Below are 23,234 nucleotides of genomic sequence, written 5' to 3'. Positions count from 1 at the left end.
TATTACATCCTTATAAAAGTGGCTGCCAGACGAAAACATTTTTATGTGCTGTGGCCGCACAGATGTTCCACAAGGTGGTTCCAACCAAGTCTGAAGTCTGGGCCCAGCCCGCTCGTCCCCATCAAGCACCCCTCCTCCTCCTCTCTGTGGCCTGGAGATGGGAAGGACACGGTGAGTGTTTGGAAGGCAGGCTGTCTACCTCGGAAGGGGTGTACGTACAGCCTCTCCGGCCGCTCTGCAGCACAGCCGGCGTGGGGGGTCCCTGAGGGAAGCCAGCGCCTGCTCCACGGCTCCGCCCCTGGAGCCCACGGGCCTCTGCTGAACGAGCTACTACACGCAGGATCAGGACGGAGCCCGGGAGAATGGCAGCTCCGTTCCCGGGGCTCCTCCGGTCCTGGCTCTTGGGCAGAAGCCGGCGACGTCCTCCCGATGACTGAACCGGGCTCTGGTTAGGAGCTGGGCTGGAGGCCAGGACTTAACATGGCCAGAAGGCCTCTCAAGGAAGGTTCGGTTTGCCTGGTTTAGGGAAATTTTAATTGAGCCTAAAACTACATGTATTCTAGAAGATGGAAAAGTCTCTGCTTGTAAGGTATGTGGTAGTAGCAGAAATAGCTGTTATTTATTGAGCACAAACTATGTGTCCAAGTGGTTTTTTATTTCTACTCTATAGCAACTTTTCCAAATAAGCATTATTAGCTTGAGGGTAAAAATGCATATTTTGGAAAAGGGAGGGGGGAGTGGTCTGTCCAGGTCACACAGCTGGAAGGCAGCAGGCTAGGACTGAACCAGGTCTGGACGATTCCACAGCTTGTTTTCTTCCACGAGACCTCTCCGTGTGCTCACATTCATGTACATTCTTTACGAGAAAAAAATCTGAGACGGACCACAGTCCAGGGCTTGGAGACTCCCAATAGTATCCATCCCTGCTCGGCCCCCTCCCCACCCCGGGATCTCCAGTCCCTTCCTCTGTGGCCTGGCTGTCCCTAGAAGCCACAACGCTGGAGCCTCCAGGCCACCTCCGGGAACACAGGGAGCCGGCTGCAGCTGTAGCTGTGCCTCCCACAGCAAGAAAGCACTCCCTGAGCCCGTAGCCCTGCTCCCCTACATCCGGGGGAGCCCGAGGGCCTCCTCCCCTCACCAGGATGGACAGCCTGGCCTTGCCTGACTGCCAAGCTCGAGTCAAAGAGGATTTCTCTGCCATGACACCCAGGCAGGTGCCTCTGCTGGAGTTTTACTGCGCGAAGATCTGTCACAGGGCGCCTGAGTCTGAGTGGGGAGAGAGCTCAGCTTGCAAAGGACCAGCCTAATCCCCCCTACTCGACAAAACATTCCACCTTTGTTTCTAAATATTTAGAATCTGAAAAAAATATCAAACGAACATCTGCAGGGCCCATCCCTGGATCGGAAACCTTGGATCTCCTTCCAGAGATTTATGATCTTGCCTCTTTCTCATGTCTCCAGCTGTCACACAGGAGAAGTGACCTCTCAATGCAACTTCCTTTTCAACATGTTGGTACTTGGCTTGCAACATCTCTTACTTGCTCCACAGCCTTCCCTCCACCCTCCTCCCCTGGAAGGACTGCATGATCTGGCTATGCGGGGCTCCCACACAGACCACCGCGCGCCCTCCCTCCCCAGACCCCCTGGCTGCGTGGATTTGCCAAAGCACTTTATGTACCTGCCTCGTTTCCAGGGACATCCCTAAGGGAGACTGTGCTAGGTGGGAGTGAAGGGAAGGGCGGGCCAAAGGGGAGGTGATGGGTGAGGGCGACATGTGACTCATCTCATGGGTCATTGTTAGATTTACCAACCGTTTTTTTTTTTTTTTTTTTTAATATTAAGTTCTTTTTTTTTTAATTTTTATTTATTTATGATAGTCACAGAGAGAGAGAGAGGCACAGAGACACAGGCAGAGGGAGAAGCAGGCTCCATGCACCGGGAGCCCGACGTGGGACTCGATCCCGGGTCTCCAGGATCGCGCCCTGGGCCAAAGGCAGGCGCCAAACTGCTGCGCCACCCAGGGATCCCTTACCAACCATTTGAAGGAAGTTCTCCACGTCCTACACTTACAGCTGCCTCAACTGAGAGAGGAGAGGGCTGGGGACAAAGCCTCTGAAGCTGGGGAGGGACCCCTGGGGACAGAGGGAACAGGAAAGGGGAGGGAGCACAGGGGCTGTGCCCTGAGAAGCGAGGGCGGGGGGGCTGCTCTGTGGAGGAATGTGCCTCATCACTGGCCAGGAGAGCTTGCAGGGTTGGTGCCTGGTGACATGGGTCCTTCCAGACACACACGAGGCACGAGGTTTGAGTGTGTGGCTGCAGCGAGGCCTAGCTTCCAGAGGGACACCTTGGGTCTGGTCACTGCAAGCACTACTTGATGGAGGAGCTCAAATGGGGAAGCCTCCTCTGATCCCATGGCTCACGTGGTGGTAGGTCACCCAAACGTTGCCCGCTCTATCCCAAAATGTGTCCCTCTCTGTTCCCCTCTCCCTGCCCTCCGTCATTTCCTGCCTTGAGGCTGACACCAGCTCACATACTGACCTCCTGGGTACGGGCTTATCCCCTCCAGCCCTCCCAGTGGCCTCCATCTGGCCCGAGTCACCTCACTCCTGGGGGACTCTAACAGCTCCCTCACCCTGCCCTAGCCAGATCATCGCGAGGAAATCACTTCATGGCTCAAATGTCGGTCTCCTCACCTGTTACGTGGGAAAGGTAACACTACCTTGCTTGCGTATAAGCCCGGAGACAGCCCCCCAAACCACCATGCATGTTCACCCTTTACCATGGGTTTGCTCGGCTCACCTGGGACCCCTGTGTCCCCCGTCCAAGGCAACCAGATGTTTTCCCGAGGTTCATCTGGGACACACGGCTCAACCCGCGACCCGTTTCCCGTTTGCTCAGAAGCCATGCATCACTGCCGGAGATGTGTCTCCCCCGCCGCTGCCCTGGCTCTCCTTTCACATTACTTACCTTGGAAACCAGCCCCGGCTTTAATGCACCTCAGATGAGTTATGTGACCGGCCGCAGGGATGATGACAGAGGCATGAATTTCCTCATCAAAGCCCAAGAGCACCAGGCAGTCCAAACAGTCCTGCAGCCACGGCCCGGTGTGCTGAGGACAGCCCCTCATCGGGCCCGTGTGGCTTGGCAGGACGCTGCTCGCGGCGAGCCGGAACCAGACCCTGGCCATGGGCTGGCCGCTCTGACCAAAACTACCAGGAAGGCTGGGGATGGAATATTTGTCCGGTCGCCGTAAACCAGTGGAATAATAAACAGTTTGGAGCGGTAAGTGGTGCAGGAAGCTGTCTCCGGATACAGATTTAGGATGTTCCACTGGTGCCCAGGTGGCAGGGTGTGGGGGAGGCGGGCTGCGGGAGAGCTCGCTGCCTGGGGGCTCGGCTGGCTGCCCGGCCAGTCGTTCCTGGAGGACAAAGGCCTGTGGTCCATGCACCAGCCTTGGCTCCGAGGAGTGGAGACAGCCCCACCCAGGGACACCCAAGATCCCTGGTGGCTTCAGGCTGCTTAGGCTCAGTGGAGGCGGTGGAGGCTTAGCACGGAAAGCGTAAGGCTCGGATATGTGCCCCAGGCCTGCTGACAAAACACCTGCTCTGCAAGCTTTCAAGTGCACGTCCATGGTTCGTGGCTACAGATGCACTTGAGTCACTGAATTCATCCTTTTCATATGTTTTTTTCTATCAAACAGAGGTATTAAAAGATTGGAATTTTCATCTCTCTTAAAACGACGTCTGCCATCAAAAGGAACCCTTGAGAGCTCAGGCACTACTGGCCCCGGGGTGGGTGGGGCGCTCCCTTGGATGACATTCCCCAGGACGCTGTGCTGTGGCCAGCACCGACTTCGGGGAGACCAGGGGTTCCTGGGTCTGTGCTTTCTCCTCCCTTCACAGAGAGACACCAGGCGAAGGCCGTCCCGGGTCCTACACGCAGATGCTTCAAGAGGCATCTGAAGCGGATGGGAAGACGGGTCTGCTCTGGGGGAAGCAGCACCTCCGAGTCCAGCTCCCAGCTCACCTGAGACATACTTGGAGGGGAGGGACATCCTGGACATGACTGCTAAGGACACTGAAGCAAAAGATGGGGGAGAGGCACGTGGAGCTGGGACAACCTGATTTGTAAGAAACACATATATTCGTTCAGATGACCAAGACACATACATTCCCCACGTGTACTGGTCTTGGTCCACGGTTCCCGGCTCAGGGCTCCCATAAGCCTCGGATTCTCCTGAGCCACTATGGGGCCATCTTTCTTGGCTTCCTGTCCTTGGTTCCTGAAGTCACTTCAGGGCCGTCCAGGTGACTTGGGGGTCTTGTTACTCATAATGAGCCCCTTCCTACCACAACTGGGCTCGTGTTAATGGAGTGACTTTAGAAAACACCTCTGGTGACTGGGGGACGTTCAGTACCCCCCAGTTTCCAGGCAGGGGAGCAGGGGGCTTCAGAGAGTTTCCAGGTTGGGGAACAGAATGCTTCTAAGTGCCACCATGCTGGGCCAGCTCAACTCCAAGACGACGGAAGCTCCTTTGTTTATGACGTCATCTGATGTATCCACTTGGCTGCTGATTTGTATACTCTGATAAACCAGTCTAATGAGTCCCTGGGTGAGCTTCTGTGACCACTCCAGTGAAGTAATCAGACCCCAGGAGGGGGTCACGGAAACCTCAGACACCCAGCTGGTCGGTCAGAAGCACAGGTGGCACCCTGACTTGCGGCTGGCATCTGAAGAGGTCTGTGGGGGAGGGGCGGGGGGCAGGAGCCTGAGCCCTCAACTGGTGGGATCTGAGGCCATCTTCAGGTGGACAGCGTCAGAGGCAGCTGTACTGTGGGATGCCCTGCTAGTGGCCAGAGAAGTGCTGCAGATGGTGTGGGTTCGGGACCACCCTCCACCAACGGTGGAATGGGGTGCAGAACCCAAGAGGAGCACCTGTCGAATGTCAGTGTGCATATAAATTACCTGGAAGTTTTTGCTAAACTGAGATCACAATTTGGTGGGTCAGGACAGGGGGCCAAAGAGCTCCGTGTCCAACGGGCTCCTCAGTGCTGCTGAGGACGATCCAGGGACACGGCTGCCTCGGGTGGGTGGCGGCCAGGTGTGGGAAACAGCACAGCCCCGTTCCTTGCAGGAGGAGATGGGCCTGAGCTACAGTGATACAGTGACAGGGTGTGTCCCGGTGAGGAGGAAGCAGCTGCAGCCACGCCTGCAGCCCCCCGGCCTACTGAGGCAGGGAGCCAGACGGAAGTGGCGGGTGGGTATCGGACCACAGACCACTCCAAGGGCATTTCTTTAAAAATGTGAAGCCCTGCTCAGACGGTGGCTTTACAGCCGGTCAGCCAACTCCCCCTAAGAAAAAGCACCTACGAAAGGTGATTATCAGACCGATGCCTCCGTCTGAGGAGGTGTCCGGTAGCCCCGCTGGAGGGCTCTGCATCTGGCCTCGAAACCACAACGTCACAGTCATCCCGGTTAAGGTGCAAATGACAAAACCGAGAGGAACGGCGACCCCCGGGACAGCTGAGACCAAGAGTCAGCTTCACTGCTGAGGAGCGAGCGGATGAAAGTCAAACTGTGAGGACAAACACTAATCTCCTCTTAGGGACCAACCACACGAGAAATCGCTGGAGCCCCCGAGGCTGCTGAGAGAGAGAAGGGGTGGGAGCGACACGGCGCACTCGTGAGGTGAGGTGCTGCCGAAGCGACCCGGGGCACGCTGGGCGACAGGGTCTGTTCCGACGTTTCCCAGAGGCCAGCGTAAAGGGAACGGCGCGCTCCCTGGTCCTGGTCCGGCCGAGGGGGCGGCAGGGGTCGCATCAGGCTGGGAGGGGAGCTCTGAGCTCTTCCAACGTCGGGATCCTGCGACTAAAGCAGCTTTTTCTTCGTGAGGGGGATGAACGTGAGGAGTTTTGAAAGGCTCCCCGCTCCAGCCTGCACCGAGGGATGCCGGGGAGCGTCGCGGCTCCGTCCTCGGCCCGCGGCTGTGCGGGGGCGGGGGCTCAGGGGACACAGGCTCAGCCCCGCGCCGCCGTGACCGGTCCCCCCCGCGCGCGCAGGAAGGCCCGGAAACCCGCTCAGATGCTTCATGTAGGCACATCCTCTTCCGGATCCTCTCAGCTTTTATTTCGGCCTTTTCTCCTCGTTTTGGAGACGCTGCCTACGGCCCCCAGCAGCCGGCCGCCCGCCCTGTGGCTGTGCCGTCACCCCCAGTCCCGCCCCCCGCCCCTTCTCTGCCCAGGGCCCGGGTCTGCTGCCTGCCCGCAGCCACCCCCCCTCTGTGAAAAGCAGCCAGGTTTTCGTGCAGGAATCCGACACCCCTTTCTCATTGATACCACTCCCTGCAGTCACGTGCCCCCCCCAGCCTGCCTCATGCCCCTCGGCCTCAGGAGGTGATCCTGTGGTGGACACAAGCAACCGAGGCCAGGGAGACATTTCTGGGGTGAGGGCAGACCTAATTCTGAAAGAAGAGCTCTCCCCCCAGGACTGCCCGGGGCCAGAAGCAGAAGCCAGGCGGTGCCGGGCGCTCCTGTCCTGGGCCCGGACACCCCGAACCAAGCCTGGGCCTCTCAGTTATGCGAACGGCCTTGTTTTCATTTTTGCGTAACGGCAGCGTTTTACTTCTGTCACTCGCAACCAACAGTCCTCCCGAGGGATCTAAGTCACCACAGCGACAGTCACTCATCCTACATGTTATCAGGGGTGTGTCCTAACCGGCCCAGGAGCATTTTAATGTAAACGCCGTGACCCAGACCCAAAGATCAAACCTCCTGGGGAGACCCTACCTGTCTGGTCAGGCTGCCTCCGAGGTTCATGGTACCAGAGCCGGATTTGTTGGTCTGCAGCCAAAGCATCACGGTGGAGGTCAGCTTGTAATGGGCGGTGCGACCGCTGGATTTCTCCTGCGGGAGGAGGAAGGGATCAGAAGCCCAGGAGGGACTCTGAGCTGAGGAGAGCCTGAGGCGGCCCCTGGACCCGGGGTCACTCTAACCTGTCCCTGACTTAGATACGGGGCCACGACGTGACCTTGTAAAATTCCAGCCGGTCTCTAAGGGACCGAATCTGGGATGTGTGCTCAGTTCTTCGGGGATCTTTACTGTCAGTGACTACTGCAATCCTGACTTATCTTTATCTCACGGGCTCCGGGGCATTTTTAGGAGTGATGGGGGGGGGGGGGGTCTGCACATCACAGCACTTCCCCCTTCAAGAACACCCGCTGGGGAGGCGTACCTGCACTTCCACCACGTGGATGGAATCCCAGCAACCCTTGATCTTCTTGGATCCATCTCCAGCCTTCTTTATGAGGATCACTCCAGCAAAACCATGATCCAGGTCCCAGAGGTAGACAGACGAGACACCGCCTTCAAAATACCTGCCGGAAACAGGAGCATGAGACGTTAAGCCTGTCAGACTGAAGATCAGCAGCCTGGGGGTTCATTCACAAAACGTCATCTGAACGTCTGGGGTTAAGGACCCTCCCTCCCTGTGATGGTCCCAGGGCTGATGCTCACATGTGTCCTGAGCACCTGCTGGTTGGGGGAGGAGTCACAGAAAGATCACGGGTGCATGAGTCCTAAAGATGAACCGCAGTGTGAGCTCTGCCACTGACTCTAGCTTTGTGGTCTTCGGCAAACTCACTAAACAACTCTGGGCTCCAGGTTTCTTCCAGAGGAAGCATCCAGCAAAGTGTGTGACGTGGAAAGGACGGTCAGTGGGTCATTACTATGGGATAACGGTCACTGTTCGACATTCCTGTCTTTGGGGATGGCTATCTCACAGGGGGGACAAAGGGGGAAAACAGCAGCACACTCCTCCCCTCCCAGAGCCCCAGAAAGGAAGAGCTGAGCTGAGGGTGGAGCTCCCTACTCAGGTCTGAATCGATATGGAAAAATCCCTAAGAACAAATATAAGAGGCCAGAGAAGAAAAGGAAATCGGGCCAGGTCCCAAATCCGAGACCCAAGGTGACAGTGGCAGAGCGAGGCTGCCGGGGCACAGGCAGGTCACCAGCTGCCATGTGGGGCCTTGAACTCTGCTGACGACCAACGAGATCACTGGAAAACGCACGTCTCTGCGGCCTAGCACGTTCGCTACCAGCGCGCTGCTGAAGCACATTCTTTACCAGCAAGTCTGTGGCCTCTGTGACCCTAATTAACCTCGGAATCCACGGTGTGGCAGGCACACTCTGGGACCTGCTGGGAGGGCTGGTGTGTGTGAGCATGGGCTCAGGCGTCCAGGAGCCTCGCCAGCAGCACACACGTGGGTGGCGATGAGCATGTGCTCGGGGGGGGGACACGGGCCCAGCACCCCCCATCACGAGCTGTGGCCGCACATTACCCACCAACTGTTTCTTAAGTGCTAGCAGGTACCCACTGAATTGGGCATTAGCTTTGTTATAAAATAGTAACAGTAATACCTACTTTATGGGACTGTTGAGAAACAAACAAACAAAAAAAACCCAGGAAAATAAATAATCTTACCAAAAACTATTATTGATTTTAGTAAAAATAAGTACTAAAAATAAACATGTCTGTGATTTCTCAACAAAGTAGTTATATACTAAAAATGTACACAGTTGACACTAATATTTAGAGAATGTGGGTGAAGGGTACACAAGAATTCTTTTTTGGGGGTAATTTTACTGTAAATCCGAAACTGTTTCAAACTAAGAAGTTTTGATCCGAAGATCAGTTGGTGATCTACACCAGTGTGTAACAGCTGGAGCAAGCAGCAGCCTTTCCTCATGAGAATGACAGCCTCCTGCCTTTGGGCTGGAGGGTGCCGTGGCCCTAACCCACTGCAGGCCCACAGGGCACCCAAGGGTCCCTACAAGGTCTGCTACCCTCCCCTCTCCCCGCTGGAATTCCTCGGGCAGAGTGGGGCCGGCCTGCTGCTGCCACCACATCCTGTCCCCACTTCTCCATCCCCGCAGGCTCCACTGTGATAAAGCTGTCAGCTGCCATTCCTAGCACTGCCTACCCTCCCAGGGCTAACGCAGCAGGAGCGTGGTGAGGGTCTGCTGGACAGATGTACGGAGGTGCTGGCCCCAGGGCAGGAAGCGGCTGGCTCCAGGCCAGGGCAACACAGAGCACAAACACACCTGGGGGGGGGGCGGGGGGGCGGGGCAGAGCTCAGTGCTATCCTAGGTGATCTCCAAGAAATCTGCAACAGTGGGCACTCAGGGACCCTACTTATTCCAACTCACTCTCCACACTCCCGCTCTCCAGGGACGGGAGGGGGTAGAGAAGTATTTAGGTCTGGGACCTGTGCCCCACCTCCTTCTGTAGGGCCATCCTGGTCTGGAGCAGCCCCGCAGGAAGCTGGGCACCCACAGGCTGCCCTGGAATGCACCTGGGATGGGTGGAGGTCTATCGGTCACCTCTAGACCAGACACCCTGTGGTGCTTGGGTGAGCTCGAATCAGGGCCTGGGGGAGCCTTCCTGCCCTGTTCTCAGTCCTGGTGATTCCCTCAGCTCACAAGTTCACTAGGAGGCACTCGGCACTCCTGAAGGAAGAGCAGTCCAGCCAATCCCAGTGCTGCTAGGGAGAGGGCTGGGTTCTAACCCTTGGTTTTCCCTCTGGTCGGCTTGTAGGGAGAGAAGCCCCACATCAAAAGGGAAGAAACAGCTCGACAAACTGTGGCTTTTCTTGTGCTGACATTTAGAAAGGGCCAATAATCCCTTCTTTCCACTGGCCATGCAGGAGTGAAGGCCTGATGCCCAGTGGTCATTCTTACCCTTCCACCCTGATCCCCACGACCAGGGAGCAACGGTGGTCTTGCCAAAGGCCCCGCACCGTGTTAGAATACCAGGGAAGGTGGGCCAGGCTGCCCTAGAAGGGAACCTGGGGAGAGACCCCGGTGGCCTGAGAGCCCTTGGCGACACCACCCGGAGACCAGCTCCAAAGCACCAGGCAGCCTACGGTTGATCTTCCTCAGTCCCATCCCTTAGGTTTGTTTTCTTCCGGAAAATATAACAACCGCATTCATGTTTTATAAGGTGGAACTGGCCGTTTCCACTCTGGCGCCCCACCCGGTGGCCTGGCTCTCGCTTCGGGCAGCTTCTCCCTGGCATCCTCAGCTTCCTTTGTGGGCCGCGCTGACTGGGCCCAAAGTTCCAAGATGTGGGAGACAAAGGAGGTAAAAAAGCAAACTCAGTTCTGACCTCTATGTGAGTAGCTTTTCTCTTCTCCAAAATTAAGTTCACTGCAAGGACATGACAAAACAGGGAGACATAAAAACCAGCTCACGATACCACGTATCAACTTATCCTATAAATCTGATTCTTCCAAATCCCCTCAAGTCTTTGTCCAGATGTGTTAACTTTTACGTAACGACAAGCGCAGCAATGGTGCCGTGTTGAGTTCGGCCTCTGCGCCTGGCACAGAATTCGTTAGCGCTTTTCCAGGGAGCCACACGATCTCCAGAAGTGATTTTACTAGCTGAGGTAGTATTCCACTGGGTAGCAGCCTAACTTACAGTCGATCTGACGTGTAATAAAGGAACGGCAGCCGAGTTGGAGGCGATGCTGCGATCTGACTTTGAGTCCCGTTGGGGTGTTCCCTATCGGGGTGAGGCGGACGTGCTGAAACCCGGCCTCTGCAGGCCGGGCCCCAAGACCACAACAATTCAACAACGGACCTGCATTCCATTCACTAAAAGGCATCTCCAGGGACTAGGGTGGCAGCAAGTCTCAACCTGATGCTCCAAGACAAAGGGAGCAGAGGACTGCGTGATCAGAAAGGGCCGGCTCAGAATCTCCCAGAAACACCAGCCTCTCCAACAAGTGCCGTCAGGACCGCAGTGAGCAGGTTGGTGGCGGGGTAACTGCGGGGCATACAGACAGCCCCCCATTACATGGTTTACGGCTTTGCTCTGTGAGTGAAGCATTAATTAAAGAGGGACCTCAACAAGTTTTTGAAAATTTATTCTTACCTACTGTACTTTGATCATAATGACATGAAACAGGAAAAAAATAATTTTTATGTGGTTCACATTTATGAGTTTTTACATAAAGGCTTTTGTGGGTATTTTAAGAATGTGCTAAAATGTTGTCTGAAACCACATAAAGCCATCTGAGGAGTCGCCCGCCAGAACTAACAGCACACACATGGAAGCACTTTAACTGGCCTTTGTATATTTAATGAGTCAAATAGTATTAATATTGTTTAAATGCTAACATGCCATTTCAATAAGGTGGCTCTACCATCGCCAGCGACCCGCTCTCGGGCCCTGCATGTCAACGTGAATGAACACTCAAGCGTGGCCCAGGACGCAGAGCAGGCTACGGGGGAAGCAACCAGGCCTACCCTGGGCTCTGCCAGGGGTCGATCCTCTCAAAGTCTCCGCCATCCAGGAAGGGAGGGAGGACAGGCCCAGTACCAACTGCCACGACACGGGGTGTTTGAGCTCACGAGGCAAGGCCCAGAGTTCCTGCGGTGAACCCTCCGGTCAGAGGGCAGCTCAGAGAACTTTCAGACACAGAAGCCCAAAGACAAGAGCATAGGCTTTTCTTGGTTAGGCCTGAAACCCACAGATGGTGAAGAGGGTGAATGATCTGTTAGCTGGACAACACGAGGACCATCGGCAGGGACACCGGAGAAGCCACTCCGGAGAGTCTCGAACCATGAGGCAGTGGGGCCTCTGAAAGCCCCAGGAACACCAGCGGGGGAAACGAGTCAGACTCTGAGCTGGTGTCACTGAAGAGCAAACCCCCTCAACCACACATCGGAGGGTTCCACCAATGGTCCTGGGGGGCTTCTGAGACATTCTCAGTAAGGGTAAACGCTTCATATCTGTTTTCTAAAAAAATTTTAATTAATCAAATATTTATTTTTAAGAAGTAGATTCCATTTCCAACATGGGGCTCCAACTCATGACCTGGAGATCAAGTGTTGTGGGCTCCAGACACTGAGTCAGCTAGGCGCCCCGAGGGTGAACATTCTCTAAGGCAGATGGAACAGAGAATTCAGACGGCTGGCACTAAGGAGACGGAGCCACCGTGCGTTGGCTCCGGAAGTCAGGCCATCTGAAAACGAGTACTTGATGACAACAGGCAGATACGGGTTCCGTAAACTCCAGAAGCTCGGGGCACCATGGGATACCTGTGCCCAGGACGAGCCAGGAGCACAAGGCAAGACCGGCAGGTGGGTTACCTATTTATCAGCACAGGCAATTACAGTGAAGCATCCGGTCACGTGTACTCTCTACCATCAGATCCCTGAACGTGGACCAACTAAAAGCCCAACGTGCCAGTTAATCCTCCTGTCCTCAGAGTTCAGCATTTTTCCCAGAAAATGACCCCTGCACTTGAATCACATCATAGTCACAGACACAGATTCTGTGTCCCTAATTCTTCAACCGCAGGATCTCCGGGGCGGGGGGCAGAATAGAAAAAAGGGAAAAACATAAGACTTCACACTCAAAATGACCAACTTCACAAAAGGAAGTGGAAACTTGTTCTGGGAACCTGGGCTGTAAGCGAGCATGACCCAATCCCCAGTCTTGGCCAACACTGGGCTGCACGTGTATCAGGGAAGATGGGACTGGAATGCACTGAAGGGGCTGTGATTGGCTTGAGCTCCCTCCTTTCAAAATGCCTCTGGGGAGAAGAGCCGGATCCGAGCGTCTCATACGGAGGCCCCGGCAGGTGATGAGTCACAGGCCACGACTCTCCCAGAAGAACCGCAGCCAGGACAGAGCTGCTGGGAGCGGGCCCTTGTTGGCTTCACACAGACATGGTCTTTTCGCCATACGTGGGCTGGGCCAGGAGGCTGCAGCAGACGCAGCCCCTGGCAGCGTGCTGTCACGTGCGATGCGGAAGCCCAGGCCATCATCCCCAAGCTCCAAGGCCCAAGGCCCCAAGCCGAGTCAGGGGCATTATAAGGTAAGCCCCCCTAGATGCTAGAGCGTGTAGGGGCTTTCTTCTGCTGTTGGCTTCATTCAATACGCCAAGAGGAACGCAAGGAATATCTATTTGGCACCAGTGTGGTGCCAAAGCCTGTTTTCCCAATTACAAAATGAAGGAGCTGGCTCACAAGCTCAGTGGGGTCTTCCCAAGCTCAGACTGCCGGGGATTTGGTGGCTGCATCAGAGAGCCTGTAAGAGGCAGACCCTGAGAACCACAGCGCAGATTACTAACATCGTGATCAAGGTGGTCAAGACTCTGCTTACACGCCTCCAGTGACAGGAAACTCACTACTTGACCGGGGCCACCATTTTTGTTTTGAAGAGTTCAAATAGTTCCCACTGGACTGACCACCTGCACCGACTGCCCGCCAGAACCACACAAAATAAGAACTAAATGCTCTTCTCGCATGGAGTCTTTTTAACTAAAGATGGCTTACATTAACGCCAAGGTTTCTCTCCTCTGGCCTTCCTGTCATTACATTATTGCCCATAAGACATGACTTCAAGTCCCCACGCCTTGGTTACCCTCTACCGTAAGGGTCCGAGAACAGAAGTCAACGCCCTGTGTGTTTATCAGCACATCTCTTGTGGGGGGAGGCTACTTCCCCCTCCAGAGAGCCCAGGGCTGAAGCAGCTTTCCTGGCCACCACGTGTCACTCATATTGACACAGACAAGCTTGTCCTCATCCTCTCCCATGAAATTTTTTTTTTTTAATCGTGTTGTAAAATTCTCTCCCACGTCCTAGATTTTTAAAAACCTGGTATACTGGACCTAAGAATATGATTTTCCACTCAGATCTGTTATATTTAATTCTCAGAGTCATGGCTTCACCATTTCCATGTATCTTTGGGGATTCTGAGTCTGTCATCCGTGTCTGATCCAAGCCACTCTTCCTTGGAGACCCTTATGTGTGGGAACATACACGAAGTAGGATGCCACCCAGATGAGTTCGACCGAGTTCCACACTGTGTGCACCAGCTCTCCCAAGTGGCTCTAGAAAGTCCTGGAGGCTGGAGTGAAGCTTCTGTGGAGAAAGGGATGATCAATTTGGAAGGATGCCTATGGCCTAGACACTTCTTTCAAGTTGAGGGGGCAGTATCAAGGCTGGGGTGGGGGTGGGGGACTCCCATGGCCTCAGATCTGACTAGAGACCGCAGGGTCCATCAGCGAGGAGGAGGGATGGACAGAGCCAACAGATGTGGTGGCACCAGCTGAAATGCCAGGCCAAGGGTTCTGGCTGCACATATTTTTAATGCCAGTCCATTTAAAACAAGTGGAATCCTTCCAGGATCCTGTCCCAAGCTAGGAAGACTGTCCCTTAAAATGTCCCAAACCATTAGATTCCAGGAGGTTTCTCCTTCCCTACTCTGGGTGCCCGGGTCACGTCCGCGGTCCGTTGTGTTTCTGGGGTCTCATCGAGCAGCAGCAAGGCTTGAGGTTCACACTTTACTGTAACTGGCACTTGGTCCTGACAGTGACAAGGAGGTCATGTGGGCACCTGTTCAAACAGAAACTCTTATGCCCGCTGACTGATTTTATGGCAAAGGCAGGGAGAATAAAGCCCCGAGGCAGACCCATTCCACCAGTGGCTCAGGTTTGGCCCCAGAACAATAACTTCTTGTTTCCTCCCAGCCTAAAAAAGAAACTGAAGTTCTCAGCTACCAGCAGCAGTTGGTTTTTCTGATCATCCTTAAACATCCTTACAGCATAAAAAGGCAGCTGCTACCTACAGGTGGGAACAATTCAATTCTACTCCAGGAAAAAAGAAAACCCTCCAATTTGCTTGGAGAGGCATCTAAAACCTGGCCTCCGTCCTGGCAGTGCAGCCCAACGTTCCCTTCTCATTGGCTCCAAACACGCCACTGTTGAGAGGCTAAGCATCCTCCCCATCCGACAGGAGGCGTGGGTGCTGCCCGGTGGGTACAGCTTCTGGAAAGCCTGCGGAGAGCTGAAGACACGCTGACAGCCACAGCTAAGGAGGCCCGGGACACGTGGGCTCTCCTCCGCCACTCTGGGGTACCAGCTTCCATTCGGGTGCATCCCTGAGACCACCTCCTGGAGGCAGCAGGAGGCTCGCAGGAAACAGGAGAGCAGAAGGGCTGGCACAGAGCAGGCACAAACTGGTGGCCGTCGACTTCCCAAGTCTCTCTGGGCCGACAAGGACACATCTCCCTCCTCCTAACCCTGGCCTGTTCTGAACTGCACACAGGAAGCAAGGTCTTGCTTGCCCCGTGAGCACGGTCCCATCCCACTTCCCCGGGGGCTGCATTTAGCTCTGCACCAAATGGAGAAAGGGGGGTACTTGGCTCTGGGCTGGGGGATGTGCCACTGAGATCCAATGGGCCTTGTGTGTGTGTGTGTGTGACCAGCTGTTTCCACCACATCCGCCTGTGGACACAGGACAGGTATTCTGTGGAAACTCCCTCTAGGACACACAGGTGCGACGGTGCCCCGAGCAAGCACACCAATCAGCTTAGGCATGTGTGGCTTTAATGCCAGTTGTGCATTGAAAGTGCACATCTGGATCACGGCTGTTATTCCTTTACAGCCTCTTTATAGGTTTTTGATATTTCTGTACTTGCAGAGACACGATGAGGGCCTCTCTAGAAATAAGGGTGCTGCTGCAAGGGCTGCAGATGTGGCTCTGGGATCTGACTGAGCTGTGCTGCCGCGACCGTCTCCTGGATCTCTGGACCCCCTTCAACCATCCTGCCAGCCCACTCTGCCCACGACTCAAAATGTTGACGATCCAGGCCTTCTGGAGTTGCAGGGTCGCCACTCTCGCCCAAGAGTTGCCATTTATGGGAACCCATTCTGTGTCAAGGGCTTTGAATACGTTATTTCACAGTTAAGAAAACCGAAACCTAGACAGCGACAGAAATGTGCCCCAGCCACTGGGATTGGGACTGGGATTGACCCTTGGGTCTGGCTGGCTCTGTGCGGAGGGGGTCCTGCAGCAGTGCAGGTGGGCACTGGCTCAGCCTGTGTGGTGGAATTTAGCTAAGATGAACACACACACACACAACAGCGCCTCTGCACACAATGCTGGTTCAAGGTGGGGGGAGACGGTCAGAGGAACAAAGGATCCCACACTGAGCAGCCAGGGGGCTCCTTCACCTCAGTGAGGCAGCTAGGGCCTGCTGGCTAAACCCTCCTAAGACCACCTGCCCTCAATACCTGCACAAAGCAGCATCTGGGAAAAGACGTGTCTCCCGGGAGCCAGGAGCACAGCTCGACCATGGGGGGAGCTGGTCCCTCCTTCCACATGGGTGTCTGCACCCCAATGCGTGGAACTGCACAATCCAAAGCATGACTGTGTGCCACACGCTTGTAAGCACCTCAGAGTTCTGGAGGAACCACGGTCTCTGATGCTGATTCAGGGGGCCATGTTTGTACACAAAATGGTTTTCTGTACACTCCTACTTTTTGTTGGACTTTCTTTTAGCAGGTGAGAGCCAGTGCCTGCCAGGGCCACCAACCCCGGAGCTGCAGCTTTAGGACGCCAGATGAAGGGGCCCTGCGGTGGCCGCTCCCATCATGGCTCTGCGGGCTGGGGGCAGCTTGCAGGCTTGTCAAACCCTCTCTTTAGGGGCTGGAGAAAGCACGGCAGAGCCGAAACAGCCCCCTGGGGGCTGGCTGCAGACTAACTAGCTCAGCGCCCCTGGAAAGTCGACTGGCCTCTCTCCACTAGTCAATGAAAATGGCACAACGGACGGGGGCCCAGGTTTCCCCAAGAAGTGCTTCCAGCACTTTCACACAAGCCCGAGGCTGTGGCAAGCCGGAGTCCCACAGCAGGCGGGGAGGGTTCTCAGAGGCCCTCTGTACGCATGGCTGAAGATACAAATAATACATGTGAAAACCCAAGTACTAATTACACTGCCGACAAGTGGAAAGCCAGATGCAGACCCCATCCTCGCGCGGCCATCCCTGGAGCACAGCATGCGGGGGCTGTCGTGGGGCCTGTCGCAGGGCTGGCTGGAGACTGTTCTATCTGGGAAGAGGAAAGGTTCCAGCTCCGGGCAGGAACAAAAAGGTTTATGCATCATGAGCCATTCAGACCCATGTGAAGGGGCAGGGAGTGAGGGCGGATGTGCCAAACCAAACGGCCCAGGCTTCACCCAGCTCCAGAACTTTCCTGAATTATCTCCCACCACTTCATGCCTCCCTGTTCAGTTCTTTCGTGCACTTCCCAGTGGGGTTGTGGTTCTGGAGACTGAAGGTAATGGCCAGCTGTTTCTGGTAGTGAGAAGCACTGGGTGACCTTAAGCTACAGATTTCACCCCAGCCAGACTACAGGACGAGTAGTTAGGACCAAGTAGCCAGACTACAGGAAGTATGAGGCAGGATCTTTCCACTCGTGGCCTCTCCAATCCAGCCTCCAAACTGCTTATAAAGAGTTTCTTAGGACATGCTTCAGAGTTGGCCTGTGCGCCCCTGGGGCCCTCCAGGCCCGTCCTGATGCACTGAGAAGGACACTCAAAGCCCATGCCTGACAAGAGCCTGGGTACGTCTCCCTACTGCTCACACTCTGCCCCGGCCTTCACTCAGTGACCCCACAGCCCAGGAACCACCTCAGGACTGTCCGAGTGACTCCCACTGCTCAGAGCATTACCTCCACCACCCTCCCTGGCTCCTGCCAGCCTCATGGCTGAGCCCAGGCTCCCCATGACCTCCCAAGGGTCAGTGATTCACGAAGAGGCTCACAGGACTCAGCACAGTCTTGCCACCAGGAGTCATTCTAGTGGAAGGAGACAGGGCAGGAGTAGGCAACGGAAAGGAGAAGTCCTGAGGAAACCAGACACAAGTTTGCAAGAGCTTGTGACCCCTCTCCCAGAGGTCACACAGGATGCACTTAATTTCTCCAGCAATGAGTTATGACAAATGTGAGGTGCCATCTACAGGGACGCTCATGAGACTCAGTGACCGGGGTTTTTACTGCTAGAGCGCTCTCCACCTAGCACATACCAGAAGGGAGACAGGAGTTCAGCATAACCCACAGTGTTTGTGCAAAAAGTTTTAAGCATCATGAGCCATTCTTATCAGGAATGGTAGGAACCTTCCAGAAAGCAAAGTTCCTGGACACCAGGCAAGGGCCAGCCCTCCAAAGGCAGCAGTCCTACGCTAGCTACTCAAACTCTTTCCTGCACAAGGGCAAACCCGCTACACTCCATAGTTCCGCCCCAACCTAGAGTAAGGCCCCCCTGCTGGCCCTGCCTCCATGCCTGGGTTTGGCCCTTCACAGCACTTTGCAACCTGTGCAAGCGCTTCGTACGTTGGCTCCCTCCCTCCTGTGTGCACCCGACCCACTCTTCACTGTGCCCCCTGCTCAGAGCATGGTCGGTTCTCAGTGTCTGTGCAACTCTCCCATCACCACAGATGTGAACTATGTCACTCTGTTTTCGAATTACTCGAGTAAATTACAGAATTTACTTGAGGTCTCACTGTGGGCCGGGAACAGAGCCCCAAGCAGAACCCACAGCCTTCCAAGGTGGCCGGTGACATGACACCGCCTGCACCCAAACCACCCCGTATCCACAGCCATAACGGCACAGAACCTAAGACACCCACAGGATAACTGCTGCAAAATTACAACAGTCTTGTCCTGACAACTCAAAGGTCACCACGTGGACACGACGAGTCAGTGCAAGAGGAGCCTTACAAGCTGCACGTCACTGAATGCCTCCCTCAGCCCTGAAGCCGGCAGGGTCCCTCTTCAACAGATAAGGAAACAGAGGCCAACAAGGTTCACTTACTCGCCCAGGGTCATTGAGCGAGCAGGGCACAAGAGAGAACCAAGTCCAGGTCCTTCCAAGGCCCGGCTCCTCCTGATTCTGCAGCTGGCTGGACGGTGGTGGGCCTGAGCCCTCTCCTGGGGTGTCCTCACCTCCCGTCTGAGCAGCATCTCCTACCATCGCCGACCTGCTGCCCCTGCGTCTCCCATTTCTTCAGAAAAGCCCCCACTGTCCTCTGCAATTCCTACCAGGACAGAAACCCTGAAATTCCCCAGGCCTGATGCTCACATCCAATGATGGGGGGGAGCGGGGTGGGGGGGTGGGTGTCGGAAGACCCCAAGGGGCCCAGGGTTCAGGTCTGTGAAGGCAGCTAGGAACACGGGAATTTCCAGGACTCCCGAAGCCACGGCAGCAAACCTTTGCCACACACGAGTATGGATGCCCTGCCCTTCCAGGGCCAGCGCTGCCCAAATGTCAAATGACAGAGGGACAGAGAATGGGAGGAAGAGGCAGGAATAACCACCATTCTAGCATGGCCCCAGAGGGGAGAGAAGGCACAGAGCTGGGGGAAGGCCCATCCACCAAGCACCCTGGCTGCTCCCGGAGAGGCTCGTGGGTTTCTGGACTGCCAAAGGGACGCCAGACTTGTTTCATTCTGTAAACTTCTTCCAGACAAGAAGGGCTGATTAGAAAAGCTAATTAAATCTTTTGAAGATTATCTCAGACCCGAAGCAAGGGAAGAACACAAAATGCCTTCCCGCCCTGCTCCTCCACCCCCCAGACTCTGGCCTTCATTAAGCTTTGATTTCAATCAATTGCACACCCACTAAAATTAACTTATAAGGCCAATAAATTGCAACCGCATGTTTGAAGGTATTATCTGCTGCAAGCCAAGAGCCAAGGATTGCAGAGCACGGGGCAAGATGTCTGGCACAGATGGGAGTAATCATCTCTGGAAGAAAGCCGTGCCAGCCCCTGCAGTTAGAACATCTGGTCTCAGCAGAATCCAGGCCGACAGAGGCAACAGTGAGACCCAACGTGAAAGCTAGAGCTGGGAAGGTTTCCTTGGGAACCCCCCCCAAAAATCAAAGCGGTGATCCTGGGGTTCACACCCCAAGTGCGAAGTCTCTGGCAGCAAGTGTCCACCCTACACTGCGGGTCTCACTGCTGAGTCTCTCCCAAGAAAGATGCATCGCGCAGATCCGGTGATGGGGTTCTGTGACTGATGAGCTACCCTAGGCTTCGGCCTAAAAAAGCAGTCAACGTTGCCAAGAACGAGTGTGAAACGATCCCATGAGCCAGCCACCCAAGAGCCTGCCCTTTCTGCTACCTTTCCCACTCCCCAGGTGCCACGTCTGTTCCAGGGACAGTCCCTGGATTGAGCAGGGCCTGTGCTCAGAGGTAGAAAACCACCTTGGGGCTTGGTAGAGAGGACTCGAGTGGCCCGGATGTTGGTGACCAGGGTGGGAGGCTCGGAATCAGGGTAGATCCCACCCCGCCGGCCTGCAGAACAGGCTTGATGTCCCCAAGGACGTGCGACACTTTGACCAGGGCCGCTTGCGTGAGGCAATCAACAGTTGTTGGATAGTTACTCCTCCTCGGGGGGAAAGCGGCCACCACAGGCCTTTCTGCCATGATGACAGCAAAAAAGGACATCGATAAATGTCAGAGGGACTCAGGGGAGAACACAGCGAGGGAGCTGCAGAGAGTCAGGCAAGCAGGGACTTGACCTGCTTCCGAGGATGGGCCCCTACTCGCCTTCTGCCCACACCCCAAAGGAGGGCACATTTATTCTGCAAGGGGGGGCGGTTGTGCAGGCAGGGGTGGGGTGGGGGCACCATGCCCCCCCCCCCCCCCGGGAGTTACACATGGAGGGCCTGCGGGTCCACCCAACCCTGGCCCTGCTCTCCCTGTGACCATTCGGACCAGCTCCGGTTCATAATTCATTCTAATTCCCTGCAAAGTCAGAGCCTTGACAGACCTGAGGACAGAATCCAGGCTTTCCCCCAGGACACTAATGAGGAAGCTGTAATCTCTCCAGGCAGAGAGCAGCCTCCGGGGAAACAGCGAGCATTTCCTTTCTGGAAAAGCCTGGGTGGCTCTAGGTCTCAGGCCTGGGTCATATCTCAGTTCTAGTCTCCAGCATCCGTCCTTCCAAGGAGAATATCGGGGACAGGAACAAGGTTAATAGGTCCACGACGAGCAGAGGGAGCAAGGGGTCTGCCGGTTTGCTGGATGACAAAATATTCCTACAGGGTCAGTCTTAAGGCACAGCCAGTGGGGGCGGCAGGGGAGGGGTGGCAAGAAAGCACTTCAGGCCCTTGGCCACAGAGGGGTGTGTGTGGGGGTCAAATCTCCAGACCTTCAGAGGACAGAACAACAACTCTGCACTGACTTCAGCGGGCCTCCCAGCGCAGGGGGGGGGGGCCTTCCCACCAGCAGTCCACAGGAGCAGCTCCCTGGAGTGTCCACCGCGGTCAGAAAGTCGAGAGAGCAAGGCTAGCCCAGTCCTAACTCAGTGACCCATCAGGGTTCCAAAGAATCTGAAACATCTGGGGTCATCAAGAATCAAGGACCAGGTGAGCACAGGGGATGGGTAGGCTCCTCGCATTCCTCAACTGCCATGGGGCGCAGGCCGAGCTCCAGTTTGGAACTGGGGCGCCCTGGAGACGGCAGCCTTCCTCATCTCATCCTCCTGGGCACAATGGTGCTCCTGTTCTGCTCTCAGGGCGGCAGCGCTCCCTCTTCTTCCTGGCAGGGTGGGTGGGTCTGGTCTGCCTGGGGCTCTGGGCATCTCTCTCCAGGCCTGGGACGCAAGCCACCCTCCCGGCTCCTCACGCAGCAGCTCAGAACCAGCAGGGCCAGCAGACAGAGGGCTGTGTTGCGGGGAATGAATGCCTCCCCTCAGAGTGACCTTTGCCAACACGACAGGAAGACAGGTGGAGCTCTGCGGCTTCATTCCCTGGGGCTGACAACACATGAGCCTTCCCACAGGAAAGGAATGTGTCTTTGTTACTGTTGTTTTTAAAGGTTTTATTTTTAAGTGATCTCCACACCCAATGTGGGGCTCGAACTCACAACTGATCAAGAGTCCTGCCCTCTACCCACTGAGCCAGCCCCAGTCACCCCAGGCACCTCTGGAACGCATCTTTCCAATGGGAAGGGGCAGAGATGAAGGACAAAGGGAAGACATGACGTGACCTACTGTCCCTTCATCCTATGAAACCATCTGGCCCTTAGAACACCCAGGTAACTGCTGGCCTGTGCACAAGGCAGAGACAAGGCCTCCTAACCCACAGGCTGACTTCACTCTGCTCCAAAACCACAAGGAATGAAAGAGGTCACGTTCTGGGCCGTACTAGGGTCACCAGCGTGGCCACCAACAGCTTCAGGGCACTCTGAGAATGGGAACTTCTGGAGGGGAGCAGTGTACCAAGATGTTAAAAAAATAATAATAAAAAAGGCAGGAAAGGGGAATAAAAAGAATTTGTTTTCATAATTTTTAGCTCAGAAATGGGTCTCATTTTAACTCATCATGTGTGGTCCAGCTGGGAAAATGTTCCCCACACATGGTCTCAGGAGAGAGTGTCCTCAGTACTCTGATAACAGTGGGTGGCTTGAAACAGGACTCTGGGTCCCCAGTGACGCTCTAACCACCACCCTCATGGTAGCCTGTAGCTGCTGTCACGTGGGTGACATGGGCTTCTCCGCTCCCCCGGCACTGAAGGCCCCGAACTCTCCTCCCCACCAGCAGCAGCACACGGATGCTGCCGGGACAGAGGTGTGCCGTCTGGCTGTGTTCCATGCCTGCAAACTGCCGCAGCACCTCAGGGTCTGGGCTGGTCCAGTCTGATCTCCCACCTGGGTGCGGGCAGCGGTCCTGGCGGCCCCTCTCAGCCCCCCAGTGGTCAACTCCCTCTTCAGAGGCGAGCACAGGCTCACAGACATCCGCTACCTGCAAAGTGGACATCTGCCCAGGAAGGAAAGTCTTTCCAGGAGGTGCCCGAAGGAGATGCACCCAGGGAGTCCCAGGCCTTGCTGGACCCGGAGTGGTGTGAGCATACTAAGAAGGGGTGACCGCCCCGGTTGATCCAGACCCTGCAGAAGGGGGATGTCTGGGTGGCTCAGCAGTTGAGCGTCTGCCTTTGGCTCAGGTTGTGATCTCGGAGAGGTTGTGATCCCAGAGTTCCAGGATCGAGTCCCACGTCGAGCTGTTTGTGGGGAGCCTGCTTCTCCCTCTGCCTATGTCTCTGCCTCTGTGTCTCCCATGAATAAATAAAATCTTAAAAAAAAAAAAAAGACCCCACAGAAAGGACACACCTAATGATGACCATGCATCACTATGTATGTGAACCAGGAAGATAGGAAGGAGAAGGAAAGAAGTCAAAGATAAGACCTGGGCTCTTCCCTAGGCCTGGCTCAAAAGGGCAGTACAAAGGCCACATGTCTGAATCGCTTCATTCAGGAAGTCACCATTCTAATCCCTAAGTGTTCTGACCCCTGGAGAATCTAAGAGGTGCCCGCCCAGACCACTCTTTCCTGGCTGGGGCATGGCTGGCCCCCTGCGGGCATCAGTCCTCAGCTCCAAGGCCACCA

The 23,234-nt window shown here is 55.4% G+C and overlaps 1 protein-coding gene and 2 long non-coding RNA genes across 6 annotated transcripts in view; 1 reads left to right on the top strand and 2 right to left on the bottom strand.

The window, feature by feature from the left end:
* CAPZB (capping actin protein of muscle Z-line subunit beta) overlaps nt 1–23,234 on the bottom strand; it is a 130,406-nt gene that overhangs the window by 8,742 nt on the left and 98,430 nt on the right. For 3 of the 4 annotated variants that reach the window (XM_077899379.1, XM_077899377.1, XM_077899378.1), the window contains exons 5-6: nt 7,231–7,372; nt 6,786–6,902 (exon numbers count right to left, since the gene is read on the bottom strand). In XM_077899379.1, coding sequence (XP_077755505.1) covers nt 6,786–6,902; nt 7,231–7,372 — 259 coding nt within the window. Of the gene's footprint in view, nt 1–6,785; nt 6,903–7,230; nt 7,373–13,769; nt 13,931–23,234 lie in introns of those variants that run through there. The other variant, XM_077899380.1, reaches the window with a different exon arrangement.
* Nucleotides 639–4,163, bottom strand: LOC144314821 (uncharacterized). Its single transcript, XR_013380677.1, has 2 exons — nt 2,968–4,163; nt 639–856 (listed from the first exon to the last, which is right to left on the bottom strand). It is a non-coding gene; the product is annotated as an uncharacterized LOC144314821 (long non-coding RNA).
* LOC144314818 (uncharacterized) lies at nt 3,339–22,127 on the top strand. The gene is made up of 3 exons (XR_013380674.1): nt 3,339–5,688; nt 9,997–10,136; nt 15,491–22,127. It is a non-coding gene; the product is annotated as an uncharacterized LOC144314818 (long non-coding RNA).

The sequence above is a fragment of the Canis aureus genome, chromosome 5, assembly GCF_053574225.1.
Source record: "Canis aureus isolate CA01 chromosome 5, VMU_Caureus_v.1.0, whole genome shotgun sequence".
Classification (NCBI taxonomy): Eukaryota; Metazoa; Chordata; class Mammalia; order Carnivora; family Canidae; genus Canis; species Canis aureus.
Note: the sequence above shows the minus strand (reverse complement) of the source record. Positions and strands in the feature narration are given on the sequence as shown.